The 14,577-nt window shown below is 29.8% G+C and overlaps 2 protein-coding genes across 2 annotated transcripts; both read right to left on the bottom strand.

Annotated features, from left to right (window-relative positions):
- Window positions 1-4,357: 4,357 nt before the first annotated feature.
- LOC129944107 (uncharacterized) lies at window positions 4,358-5,718 on the bottom strand. Its single transcript, XM_056053299.1, has 3 exons — window positions 5,586-5,718; window positions 5,081-5,216; window positions 4,358-4,982 (listed from the first exon to the last, which is right to left on the bottom strand). The coding sequence occupies exons 1-3, from the start codon at window positions 5,610-5,612 to the stop codon at window positions 4,408-4,410; spliced, it is 738 nt and encodes a 245-aa protein (XP_055909274.1). The 5' UTR covers window positions 5,613-5,718; the 3' UTR covers window positions 4,358-4,407.
- Window positions 5,719-9,782: 4,064 nt separating this feature from the next.
- On the bottom strand, window positions 9,783-14,310 carry LOC129944111 (cuticle protein 8). The gene is made up of 3 exons (XM_056053303.1): window positions 13,928-14,310; window positions 11,637-11,765; window positions 9,783-11,557 (listed from the first exon to the last, which is right to left on the bottom strand). Exons 1-3 carry the CDS (start codon window positions 13,931-13,933, stop codon window positions 11,279-11,281), a joined length of 414 nt encoding a protein of 137 aa, XP_055909278.1. The 5' UTR covers window positions 13,934-14,310; the 3' UTR covers window positions 9,783-11,278.
- Window positions 14,311-14,577: the final 267 nt, after the last annotated feature.

Raw genomic sequence — 14,577 nt, forward strand, 5'->3', positions numbered from 1 at the left:
ATCTCGAGCAATCATTGACATTAAAGAACCTCTGATAGAAATTGTAAATTTTTTCAAAGATACAAAGACAATTGTCTGCGACAACGAAAAATCCTTTAATTCTCAAACTATAAAGACATTATTAAGAAACCATTTTAAAATCGAAATTTTTACCATACCTCCATTTCATAGTACATCTAATGGACAGGTTGAAAGATTTCATAGCACGTTGACAGAAATCGCGAGATGTACGAAATTAGAACAGGGCATAAATGACACAATCGAACTTATCTTACTTTCTACAGTTAAATATAACAGGACAATCCATTCAATTATAAAACACAAACCTATCGAAGTAATTCATTCAAACTCTTTGGAGTTAAAAAATGAAATTAAGACAAGGCTTTTAGAGGGACAGAACAAAAGTTTAACATACCATAACAGAAACAAACAAACAAAAGCATACAAACCTGGTGAAAAAGTATAGGTGAGAACGAATAAACGTATAGGAAATAAATTTAGGAAGCTTTTCGTAGAAAAAATAATCCAAGAAGATAGAGGATCTACGGTTTTGATCGACGATAGAATCGTACATAAAAGCAATCTAAGATAAAACTTATTTTGTAACTGATGCTCGCAAACATCATTCTACTTAATTTTTTTGAATGGGATTTTTTTTGTTTTAAATCTAAATTTACTATTTTCTAATGTGTAAAAAACAAAACAACATGTTGAACTAATTGTACTTAAAAACATGAATTATTTGAACTATAAAATAACTATAATTTGTAGGTATGTATTATCGATAATGTTTGTAAATACTTTTATAAATGTTAAAATGAAAACATTGACTTTTGTTATTAAATTCTCCTAGGTATTTTTATGTTTTTTATATGTTAATTCTATCAATGAAAATAATTCCTTAGTTGCTTAAATTAATCATTCCATTATTTAATTATAAAATTAATCATCATATTATATAAAATCATGTAAATAAAATAATTGAAAGACACAATACCAACACCCTAATTATGTCACAAAATATTAAATTGAAAATTGTTTTTGAATAATATTAAATCTACGGAATCTACCGAGGACGGCTGAGTTTGAAGCGGGAGCAGTTAACACCTTAACACCCTGTAATTTGCTATTTGCTATAAAAGTTACAGCAAAGACATATTTTATTATTCAATTGCTGGATTATGCGCAGAAGCTGATAAGTAAACCGTACGGTCATGCTCTCTTTTTTGACATCAACTGTATAATCGCTGGTCTGCTGTGTTTTTTGCTGGACAAGTATTTAGTGGTTGGGGAATCGGCGATTACTTTTTTGGAAGCCGCCACTCGAAGCATAAGTGTCTCTTTACTTTAATCGTTAAATAAAAGTCTATACTTAGAAATTATAAAAGCGTTTTACTTTTACTTATATTGCATTTCCAGATCCTTTAGTTCAGAGTTGCAGAGTATATCGAAAGTTCCGCGGCTCATTCTGAAATGTTTTTTTCATCAGTAGAAAATTTGACAGCCGATGTTAAACAAATTTAAATGTCAAATTAGAAAGGTTTAAATGTTCGGTGTAAATGATTTCTGGGTTTCGAAAACTTTTTGCCGAAAACCCTGTTTTGGGTTTGGTGTGAAATGGCTATAACTGTTCTACTGAAAACGTTCCATTTTCAATAAAAGCTATATCCAAACTGTCGAAAAAAATCCAATGATTGGTTTCAATTTTGAAAACCAATGATAGTTGTAATTGGCTCCATAAAGACTTATTTTAAACAAAGGATTAATAAATTATAATTTCAATAATTTTTTTGATCAAACATTCAGACTTCCGAATTCCAATGAAATTCAATTTTTTACATATGGTGTTTCAATTTCTTACTGTGACATCAATTAAAATATGTATTACTGATGAAATCAGTAAATAAATGATGACCCATTTTCGAGATATTGAATTTCCAAAACAAAATGTTAATTTTTGTTAAATCAAATATAAAAACAATGACGATTTTGATCATTAAATATTATTGAGACAATAAAAGAGGTACTGTTATTTTTATTCTTTAAAAAAACAAAAAAAAAACGCCTAACGCAAATCGACTCAAAACCTTAATTTCCGAATTTGAAGTCAATCGACAAAATGCTTTGGGCTTTAGAGGTGAGGACAGAGGGACGGATAGACGTAATGTCATATTTTATCTAAATCTCGAGTTCGAAACTTTTACCAATGTCACAAGTATAAACAAAAAAAATAATGGTTTAAGGCGCGAAGCTCGTGGCTACTCAATATGTCTAATTAAATTTACTGATTGCTATAAACGCTATTCAAAAAAACGTTTCAGATTCCTTCTATTTTAATTTTTAGCATTGTTTTGTTAAGAGAGAAAATATAACAAAACATAATTTTTTCAAACAATCATTATAGTATTTTTTTAATCCCTAGTAATTTCTTTTATAGAAATTCATATCTTCACCGAAAATCCAACAAAAAAATCTTGAATAAAACAAAACGTATCCTTTCAAAACCTGTCTTTAAAATATTCACTGGCGAAAAATCGTCTGAAATATTTTTTCTTTTAGCGGTAACTCATTTTGTTAAAATCATCTCTTTTACTTTACTTAAAATTAGTTTTGAAAGTGATGTAAAAAAATACCTTTAATTCACAAAGTGAAACTGACAATTCAACCGAATCAATTGATGTCTGGAACAAATTTAGTACCAAAACATTCTGCTAGCATCTTTATATTTTATTTTGCAACAGACATTACACTGCCACTGCCGTAGTCAAGTGCAACAAGTATTTTGATATTCACATTCATCTAGTAGCCATCACATCAAGACTAAGAGTGGTAATCTTTGTATATCCTCATCATTATAACTGAGAGTATTGGAAATTAAATGCTTTTATAAAGTTATGCAAATCTTCAGGGAAAATCCCAAACAAATTACGATGCAGATCAACATCAGACATCAACATCACTACTTCAGCGCCACCGCTAAAGCCATCGCCAAGCCACCGTGCATCGTCCACCACCGACCGTGAAGAAGATTCACTTTCAACTCTACAGATTACCCCTTCCATGCACAATGGAATCTAAATAATGCAGTCTGTTGAGAGTTCCTCGATATGTCTTAAGAGCTTCAGTTTATCTTCCGTTTCTGTTTTCTATTGCATTAAAGTTCGAATGAGTGGAAAAAAAACTTAAGTGCGACGCGGCGGCTAAATTATGTGCATTTCCATTTTAATTTTGAACACAACATCGCCAAAGCCTCAACGCGTAATTCGAACCCTGAATGCTGATGCTGCTATGAGGAAGAAGAAAATTAGCTTCAAATTTTTTTTTTCTTTAACTAATTCCACTTTTTTAGTCTTGACTTTTCGCAAAACACAGACAACTTATAAGAAAGATGGATACGCCCAGACATTAGCATTCACATTGGACTCGATTTTTCATTTCATTTCTTGGCCGAGTGACAGATTTTGTTGGGTGATAAAATTAGCGACAAGACACATGCCCGTGTTCAAGTTTTCAAAACCAATGTAAAATGTCAAACGTGACACGAATGAAAGTGACGTTTTTTTATTTGTAAATTTATAAACGTATTTTTTGGCGGAGGTGATAAATTGATTGAAATTTACCATTTAAGAGGTTTTATGTTTCTAAGTCTATTTTCTGTGAGTTTTTCATTGATTTAGTCATTTTCTAAATTAATTTTTATACAATCAAATGGTTCATTGACTTTAGTCACTCGAAATCACTTTATTCACCTTATATGAACTTAAAGTAAACTGGTAAAAAAGAGATAGTTATATTCTTGCTGTCACTTTGAACCTTATGTCTTTATTATTCAAGAAGGGGTTCAGTTCACTTCGTTATTTGTTGAAGCACATCATTTTGACATTTCATAATAATTTTTACGTTCTCTCTCACTCGGTTTAAAATCTAAAAATGTCTTCTTCAATTGTTTTTTTTTTTAACTATTAAATAAAAGAAGATACAATTATGAAACATCAAAATGTGATTTAAAACAGCGTAATGTGAACACCTCCCAAAGTTAGAAATATGTATATCACTGCTGTTACTTTTATCCAAATTTTGTTATTATTAAAGAATTGAATGGACTTTTTTTAAAACGACTTTGACACTGTGATAAATTTTCATCAGTTTATCTTGATCATCTAAGTTTTTAATAGAATGTCTGCTTCCCATTTTTCTGTCACTGTGACAAGTTTCAAATGTGAACACAGCCCAAGATTTATATGAAGTCTCTTAACTTTTTAACATGAAGCTGTAAAAGAAGTTGATTATATTAAAATAGTTGCAGGATTTTTTTAAATTAACACAGGAACTTTTATATATATTTAAAGTGGTTCATTGATATTTCGACTATTATTTTAATTACAATTACTTAATTTTATATTAAATTCAATCATCCTTCAATTTACTTGGCATTTCAGTTGGCAATTGAAAAGGAGCTATAGGAAAATTGCTTGGAATAAAATTTTGTACAACATCAAAGCCAAGTTGTGATTTCTTTTTATCGGTCTTCATCGATGGAAGGTCTCCACTTATAATTTCCGAAATATTTGGATGAAGAATATCACCAGGACTAGCATCTGGACTTAGATCAATTTGAAATTTATCCATAACTGTATCCACAAGGATTGGTGGTAGAGTTCCAGAAGTTAGATTTAAGCCTGGAATTTCTGTGGTTGTAGCTGAAGTTGTGGTTATTGGTTTAGAATTAGAAGTTGCTGCTTGATTTGAGATCTTAGACGACGGTGATAACAGCTCATTCTTCTTAAAGCCAATTTTCTTCTTTCGAATTCTGTAGCCGTTTATATCAGCGATATAATTTATGACAGTAAATAATCCATCAGCTCGTAAAAACCCATAAGATCCAATAACAGTTCCATTTGAAGATCCAGTTTCATTTCGAAATTGAGTATTATTTGTTGGTTTGTCCTCTAGATAATAACCAAACTCATATGTTCCAGGTCCTTAATAAAGAAAATATATATTTAATTGTAAGCAGATTAATTTTTGTGGCACTTACTGTAGTTCATTTCATTAAAATTAATATTATTTGCATGCATACCTTTTGGCTCTTGGTAAAAGTAAGATGTCTGCTTAGGAGGAATTGAAGTTGACTTTACTGTTTCCTCTAAAGCTGCTGCAGTTGTTGAGTTGGAGCAGACTTGAAGAAGTAAGTTAGGCGATGATGTTAAAATAAACTACAAAGAGAGAAAAGTTATGCTTAAGTTACACTTCAAAAGCTATGGAATATTGGCTTAGTTAAAAGCTAAGCTAGACTTGATTTTTTAATAAATTAATCATTTTATATGTGCCATTGAAGCTACTAAGCTTATCAACAGCGCGCGTAGGACCTGTCAAGAATCACTGTTAGTTAGTTTTAAAATAGCAGGAAGTCTCAAAATGGCCACTGGATTCTTAAGTTCATAGCAAAGTATTGCAAGATTGATTTTTTTAAGAAGAGACCGTTTTTTAAATTACAAATAAAAATATCAACTACGATTTTCAAAGTCAGCTAGTTGAATTTTTTAAGCTTAGACAAAAACTAGCGAAAAAAGTTTACAACTCACAATAATTATTAAAAATGTGAAGCTCATAGTTGTTTTCTTAAAGCTGATAAGGCACTTCTATCTTATACAAACTTTGAATAATGAATGTTTTCTACTGAAGATTCACTTCTTTAAAACTTCCTTCAAAACCTATTTGGAAACAAATATCTGTCGGCGTGAAAAAGCGTGTTGTGCGTCGCGCCGGCCGTCACTCGTCTCTCGTCGGCTTCTCAAATAGAAAATTAAAATACCTATGTGATTATTGTGTACTGTACAGACATGCGGTTCGGTTACCCAAATAAAGTATCTAATAAGGTATAAATAAATTCTAATAGACTCATGGGAGTGTGAAAAAACAATTTGAAAAATCTTAAAACAGTCACAAATTAATTAACACCAAAAAGTACTTGAGATTGTTTAGAGCGTTCTACTTTGGCAAAAAAATAAAATAGTTGTCGGAAATTTTTTTCTAAAATGGTCTTTTAAATTCAAATAATGTTGTGACTCAGTGTTTTAATGTTTTTCATTAAAAATTTTAATTATTTTGTACAAAATATAGATAGATTGCAAAAGACGTTAGATATGAACCTTGACTATGTTTGCAGTAGGTATTTCAATTTATTGGTGACCTATATTTGCCTTTTTCATATTTAAAACAGTTTTTTGTCCATTATAATTTCTAAATTTTCCAAAAATCCAACCAAACACTAAAAATACGAATCAAACAAGATGAGACATTAAGAGTTTTAATAGTCGAGAAAATGTAAAACATTAAGAAAATCATATTCTTCCTTAAAAAATTTGTTTTAAAAATGTGTACCTATTTATTATCACTACTCTTTTTAGGACTTGGGTTTGCTTGATAAAATATTTAAATTTCGATTTATATTTAACCAAATGGAAAGTATTTAAGGAGCTGTTAGTTTGGAAAAATTGCAGTTCTTTTTAGAACTCCTTGGAGGGTGGAGAATGAAGCTACCACAAGAAAATGAACGCACAAGAGAATATTCAAGTTTATTCTTCATTTTAAAGAAAACTTCGTTCTCGTTGATTCTCATTAATTGGTTTCACTATTATGTAAAATTGAATTCATACAGTGAAAGGACGCATGGTACTGTTCACACCATCTGCTACTGGGCATCATTAAATACTAATTAAACTTATAATGTTAGCCTCAGATATAATATTAAAAAATTATATTTTTTAAAACTTAACTAAATACCTAAGCAAAGCTCCTTCTACGCTCGCAAATTCTTATCAATGTTATAGCTCGTTTATCCAAATTGTACAAATTATCCTTGATAATTTTTTTTGAGCATACAAAAAAAAGTATAAAAATACTCAAGGTGGCGAATGTGCTTCCTCTGTTTAACAACGTGCTGCCGGCAGGACGACGAGGGACCAGGAAACTATGAGTAAGAAAATTTTTTTTTGTGGATAAAAGATCTTAAAAAAAGCCTCCAAGGTCAGTTTATTAGTGAGGTGTGGTTTAAATCTATTAGATTATTTTTTTTCACTTTTTTTTATTTTAATTATTTTTATAAGATAAGTAAAGAAACAAGTGGGAGAAGTCGATTGAGTTTTTTGTTATGAATTTGAAATTGGAAAATAAAGTTATGATTTGAATTGGTATTGTAGTAAACAAAAATGGTGTACTAATTTAATAGCTAAGGGTATGTGAAGGTTTTTTGGGACATGACAGACTAACTTTCTAAACGGACTAATTTGTGGCTGGTTGAGTAATTTCAGGGGCTTTTTGCACTGCATTCGGCCATCTAAATAGCGAAGGAAGTATCTTCACGATACTTGAGTGGATTGGTCAGACTTTCGTCGATAACACCAGACGAACGTTTGGGATTCGGTGTGACGGTATGGAAAGGGGTAAGAAAGAGGAGCTTTAGATAAAAAGCTTACATTTTTATAGTTTATAATAAGCTTTAGTTTAAGGTTTAGTTTTCTTTTATTTTGTTATTATCATTTCATTTTATTAATTTTTTTATTATAATCATTTTTTTTTAAAGTTTTTTTTTGAGTATTTTCTTAGGTTAACTTAATTTGAAGCATCGATTTCTAGTTTCTCTTACATATCGTCAATGTTCTCAGATTTGTTTCAGCTACATCTTGTATTTACCTTAGGCACGAATATAAAAAAATGTTTAGTCAAGCAGGAGGTGTACTGGGAGGTGGCAAGAACCACCCTACGCGACGAACTTAGCTCTTCCAGTACTCCAAAGAATTCCCCCGTGGAGACCTGGCTCCTAGCAGACGAACATACAAAAGTAACAATTTTGTAGTGATGCCCAAAATTCTAGGATTTCAAATGTTACTTTAAAAATTTTTAACTACCTCCTTTGGGTTATTTTTCATTTTGTAAACAAATTTTGTATTCCAATTGAGTGGAGATTTTTTTATTTAAAGAGTTCTTTAGTTGTTGGTTTCCCTAAAAATTGACAATTAGCGTTTAAAACCTGAATTTAGTATCTCTAAGTTTAAGAAATGTTTACTTTGTTTGGTAAGAAATTAAGAGCTTCCATAATTCAAAAATAGTAAGGTATTTAAAAAACCTATTTCCAAGAATTTGTAATCACCTCAAAATTAATGAAACCGACAAACATCGATTTTGTAGACCAATCATGTTTTTATTTATCAAAATTCCAGTAAAATAACATTAAGGCCAGTCAAAATTTTTAAAATTGTAGTTACTTTTAATATCAATTTTAAGTTTTAAAAGGGCCTTTAAAAGTTTAGTGTTTGCAATTTTATTCCGTTGGTTTCAGAATCAGTGGACTTTTCAATTACTCAATAACCTTACTACAAAATAGCTACAGTTTCTGAGTTTAAAAATGTTTGATTCCGCCTAGAACTATCTGTAAAAGCAGGGAACTTCTAGTGAACATTAAAAACGGCCGTATATGTCTACGTACCGACAATGGTTTCTTATTTAATCAATTCTATTTTTTCTTTGCGGCTTTTATGGGGACCTGAAAAGAAGACGAATATAACTTTGTATGGGGATGTCATTATTTTTCAGAGTTTTGAAATAGAAACTGAATGTTCCATCCACCTATTTATAAAGGCTTGACACATGCTCTTCAGCCTACGAAACAGAGGAGCAATAAAGAAACTCCTCAATAAAGATGAAAGGACTATTATTTAATATCTTCAAAGTAATTAAAATGAGTATAAGCCCAGTGTACCATCGTAAAGTAATAGACCTATGAATAATTTGTCCCAATTTGTGAATTTGTAAATGAATCTTACCAATATTTAAATATTTAATCTGCAGGTCACATTAAGTCCAATTTATTAGAAGTAATGGAAATCGATTCAGGAGTTTTTGACTTTTTTGATTAATGTAATCTAAGTTCTTGAGGTATGCATCTTCTTAAGATTTTTTTTTCTTAAATCAGTAGTAGAAATCTTTCACCAATCATTGCTAATGATAAATAATGTTACAAAACGAATATAAACAAAAGAATTTTCAAAACTAATTCAGAACTAACTGTTGAAAGTTGAGATTTGATAATTTGTTTTTAAATACTTAGTTTATTTTATCGTTTTGAAACTGTACTAATTTGTATATGTTTGATGTATTGAAAATAAATATTATTACTGTTCAGAATCTTAAAACATCACTAACGAAGGAAACAAAGTAAAGGAAGTAACCAAAAGGCTTGGTAATTTTTTTAATAAATTTTGTGCTGTAATCAACTAAATCGAATATATCTTGTTAAAAACCGAGTTTGAAGAAAATATTCAAAGCCAAATATCAAAAACGAACGAGCCAATAGAACAAGCAACCTCAATCAAATTAAATAATTTAAAGAAATTCATATTTTTTTCAATATTTTTTATTCATTTTACTTTTTTTTAAGTCGTTTATTTATTTACAATACAAAGAATACATTACATAATTTTCCAATCAAAATATACAATTATTTATACAAAAAAGGCACATCCTGTATTCATATAACACCACAACCGGGCATACAGTTGGGTCTATATAAAAACATTAAAAGACATAGAGCCTCATATAAAAATCTATACAAATTGAGAGGAAAAATTAAATTGAAAAGTACAAAATATATAAAATAAAAAATATTATTTATATAAAAATAATACAAAATATATAAAAATATGTATATAATACAATATTGTTTAATATTATTAATATTAAAATATTAAAATATGAAAATGAAAATGAAGTTTGTTTTGTTTTTCTTTCAAAATGATGAAATCATAGACAAAAGCTGTTTATGTTTTAATTTAAGAAAAATAAAACATAAGAGAAGAAAAAATTAGAAAATGAGAAGAAATACATTTTAATAAAAAGAAAAATGTTTATTTTTGTTTAAACAATATAAATTTCTTTGCAAATTAGCTGAGACACACACAACAACAAAATTGAAAACTTATTAACAAAAGTGTCAACTCAAATTAAGAACAAAGAAAATAAAAACGATAGAAAGTAGACATTTTATTTATTAATACTAACAAAATTGTTTTAAATTAACATCAAGGACGAAAATAATAAGAGTGATAAATTAAAATCTCTCAATAATTGTTGTCCATATAATAATGCACAATGTCCGGCACAGTTGCGCAAAGAATTATTCATACAAACCGATAAAAAAAAACTATCACAAGATGTCTACACACTTTTTAATAGTTTGTATTAGCTCCGTCGTCACTCAATGTCGCTATGCGTCAGTTGGTCGTTCGGTCATCGCAAAGGAATATAGAATTATGCCCGCTTGAGACAAACATTAAACAAACAAAACAATGACTGGCGACACTAGCGACACTGGCACTTAGTGGCAATTAATATTGTTCGATTGCAATAAAATGACAGTTGGATTGTCAGATTACGCGAAATGCTTAATTTTTCATCATTTTATGTTAAATCGGTGGTGATGCAAGTCTGCAAGCCTCGAAGCTTGGGGCCTGGGGTCTGATGGCTAGAAAAGAAAAAGACGCAAAGAAAAACATTAATACTGCATTATTGTATAATTACTACACATTTTTCTCATATTCTTTTTCCTTTTATCATTCGTATTGATGTCTCAAAGTGACACACATTACACAACAAAGATGGACACAATAAATAAGCACACAATATAAGAAGAAGCAGAAAAAAGAAAAGTAGAAGAAAGCAAAGAAGAACTATAAACAAAAGTGGTAAAGAGAAATCGCGCGCTCGCATAAAAATACATATACGAAATTATGAAATACAATATCTATAAAATATAGAGAAGAAGAAAGATGAAGTGAAAGAGAATAAAAAGATTGTGTTTTATGAGACTCTCTTTTGATAAATTTTATATCACTTACAATATTACGTAGGTACATATAACATACGATTTATACGAACTCTTTCTCGGTGTCATGCAATAAAAATAAAAACATAGAAAAAACATAGAAAGTGATTAGAATATGAAACAAAATTATTACTTACATCACTATACAAGATACACACGAACGAGAAGAAGAATATAATAATAATCAATTAATTAAAATTATTATATAATAAACAAACAAAATGATATAAAATAAAATAATAATAATCTACAATGATTTGATTGATGAACGGTTATTAAGTGAATGAGAGTTTTGTGGCCGCTTGATATTTTGATTTTGACATTTCATTCTCACACAAAAAGCAAGCAATGTTTTCATTGGGTCAGAGTGATGTTAAACGATGAAAGTGTAACTCCTTAGCGGTAATGGTGCAATAAACCAGCTGGGGCATGGGAAAGCACTGGGGCATGGGCAATGACTGGGACAGCGACCTTCGTTGGGGCTGATTTGTGAACGATGGCATTGAAACCGTTGTGATCGTCGGCGGTGTAGTCAACTGTACGCACTGAACCGTCTGGTTCCACGAGGGAGTATTGACCCTTTACAACATCACCATCACGTTCTTCGGCTTGAGACTTAATGTCACCAGTGTGGGGATCCTTGATGCCATAGTTGAAGGAGTACTTGGGATAGGCCTGTTGTTAAAATTTAGGAATAAAAAAACAAACATTACTTAGAAAAGGGGGTTGACTTAGAATGTTGTTTATGACTTACCACAGGTTCAGGAGCAACGGCATGTGCAAGAACAGGACCATGTGAGAGCAACGCTGGATGACCATAATGACCCAATTCAATGGGAATGGCTTGTGCTACGCTGACGAAGAGAACGATAGCAATGACGTACTGAAAATGGAGAAATAAATTTTATGTTAAATGGAAAATTTTGATGGAACATGAGAAATTGTTGTTTTAAGTTGCGAATAATGTAGTAAAATTGGAAGTTAAACTAATTTAAGGGGTAAGACAACCCTAGGAACACAAAATACAAAAACTTTCAAGTACTCGGTTCTTGGATTTAAGTATTTAAGCAATTGCAAAATTATTCCCGACATGCTACGACTCGAAATTCAAAACGTATTGATCTCAATATTTTATTTTTAAGCCGTTTTGAAATTTAAACATATCAAGTAAAATAAATTTATCTTCGAATTAAGTAGAACAATTGTTAAAATAAAGTTCATTGGTTTTTGACAAATATTTGTAGATGTCTTAGACATACAAATTTGGCTCTAATCACAAAAATCGTACGTCCTTTTATAGCAGCTATTAAATATAATAAAAACAAAATTATAGAAGTACGGACTTGTTCCTAAAAAAAAGAAGAAGTCAACAGAAAAAAAGCTGTCCAGCCGCTATTTTGCTACAAATTATATAAATTATCGTAAACAGTCAGTGATTTTGAAAAAAGAACTAAAAAACTTATTTATTCTGCCTCTATTTTATTAGATTATTAAATATTGGAATTTGTCCTATTTAAAAAAAAAATGTAGACGCCAATAGTTTTGGACGGTTCTTTTCAACTTAAATTTTGCTTCTTGAAAAAAAGAGTCACAGTGAAAGTGCCCTACAAACTTAATTTTGGAGTTATTCACGCTGCGAATTTCGGAAGATTGGAAGAATTCTTAGAGGATATTGTTTCAATACTACTTAAACATAAGAATTCAAAGGAATGTGTTATATATGCAATGCAACTTGAATTTCAAAATCTCGTCTTTAAGAGGCAAAATAAGTACCAAAAATAAATTTTTAATTCTGAAAGAAATATTGCTTCAATTTTTTAAAGTTAGATTTTTTCTCGAAGTACTGAATTTCAGACAGAATTTTAAAATCAATTCCCTTTACCAAACTCTTTGAATTTAAGGTACAAAATGTATTGCTTTGAAAATTTTAAATAAAAATAAAATTCAGGGATCTGGTGCAGCTTTAAAAAAGTCTTTAGATCACTTAAGTCACTTAAGTTTGTACTTTAGTTAACCGCTACAAGATTTTATAGCTTTATATATTATTAATTAATTTTCAGTTTTAAAAGATTGAATTTAATTTATAACAGAGCAATTTAAACGTGTGTTTTTTTGGTTAACAAGTTATGATATTTTTATAATAAGATGCAAAAATAATCTGACAGCTATACCTTTTCATTCAAGTCACTCAAAACCAAATTTATTGTAATTCTAGTTTAAAGAAAGTTCAGGGATTTAATTGCCCATTTTAATGTCAAAAAGTAATTATCCTTTCAATATTTTTAATTGTATTGACATTTAAATCATATTTCTGAAAATTGTTGTTCCGATCGATTAGTTTTAAAGAAAATCAATAATTTGGCTGTAAGAGCTTAAAATAAAATAAAGATGAGCCAAAAGGTCTCTTCAAATTAAATTGTATAGGGTAAAAGTACGACTAATATTTTTAAGGTACATCCGTAACTTTTTAAAAATCAACTATGTTCCTCATAAATAAAACAAAAATATACTTAAATTTATGACCTTTTCGCTATCTTATTCTCAGAACTGCACGACCTTTTACTTATCTAACTATCTAAACAAATAATGATATATGTGTTTACTTTGGAACTGAAACTTGCTAAAAATGTAAGTTTTAAAATTGTTAAACAAAATTTAAAGCGTTTTTTGAATATACGGGTTTTGAATTTTTTAGCCAAAATTAATTTCAAAAACTAGGAGATGGTAATTTTTAACTAATTGCAATTATGATCTTTTAAGTAATTCCCAAATTATGATCTTGGAACAATTTCAAACCCAAATAAGTTCATAAAACGCACTTAAAATCAAATTTATTTCACTATTAAAAACTCGTTAAGTCAAAAGAATAATTTTAAAACCACTTAATTATTATCAGTGTAATAAATAAATTTGGTAGTTAATGAATTGCAAGATCACTGTTTTTTTTTTAAAGAGTCATTATAAGAAGTTCAAAAGTTCACATATAAAACACACTATTTTTAAGCTAAATATTAATATTTGAGTATTTGAAATAAAACTCCGTACCTTCATATTGGTTTTTTTGTTGTTGGTTTATAACAAAGAATTTAAAAAAAGAGAAGAATAGAATAAACCGATCCCAAGTACTACAGAAAACACACACTTTACACTGTACGACTTTATAAAGTTACACAAATCTCTTCCTTCTAACTGATGGTGGTGATCTTCTATAGTTCTCGAACTGTGAACCTGATGTAATCCGTTTGTAAGATACTGTTGAACTGATGCCTATTTCGATGTCCAAAACCATTTATATAGGCGAAATTTTCAAATTCTTTGCAAAAAAAAATTTAAAAAACAAAAACAAATCTTTTGGGGCACCAGCTGTTTGGAGTTAGAAAATACAAAAATAGGGGAGGATAAAAGTTCAACATAAACTAACTAAAGTATCTGCAAAACTATACGCACCGCACTCGAATACACCATCATCGCTTGCGAGCGAGGTTTTGTTCATTTCATGCAAAGGTAAGGTAAATTGCCATCGTGCAATGTGTATGGTTGCTGTTGAGATATACCTGACATCCCTCCACAACACAGCATCTATACCTCGCTACTCTCCTCGATAAAAATGTATCTATAAATCCTAATGCTTTTCTTCATTCATTTTTATCTTCAATTTTTCCCCTGAATGCATGCTACAGCACCATCACTAGCAG

This window comes from Eupeodes corollae, chromosome 2, assembly GCF_945859685.1.
Source record: "Eupeodes corollae chromosome 2, idEupCoro1.1, whole genome shotgun sequence".
NCBI lineage: Eukaryota > Metazoa > Arthropoda > Insecta > Diptera > Syrphidae > Eupeodes > Eupeodes corollae.

What these genes read in the sequence shown, in the direction of transcription:
- LOC129944107 (XM_056053299.1), bottom strand. Translation starts at nt 5,612, where the DNA reads ATGAGCTTCACATTTTTAATAATTATT. An exon ending in TCACATTTTTAATAATTATT is followed by an intron (nt 5,217 to 5,585) that starts GTGAGTTGTAAA and finishes CTCTCTTTGTAG; the next exon opens with TTTATTTTAACATCATCGCC. An exon ending in CTTTTACCAAGAGCCAAAAG is followed by an intron (nt 4,983 to 5,080) that starts GTATGCATGCAA and finishes TTCTTTATTAAG; the next exon opens with GACCTGGAACATATGAGTTT.
- LOC129944111 (XM_056053303.1), bottom strand. An exon ending in CCGTTGCTCCTGAACCTGTG is followed by an intron (nt 11,558 to 11,636) that starts GTAAGTCATAAA and finishes TTTTAACAACAG; the next exon opens with GCCTATCCCAAGTACTCCTT.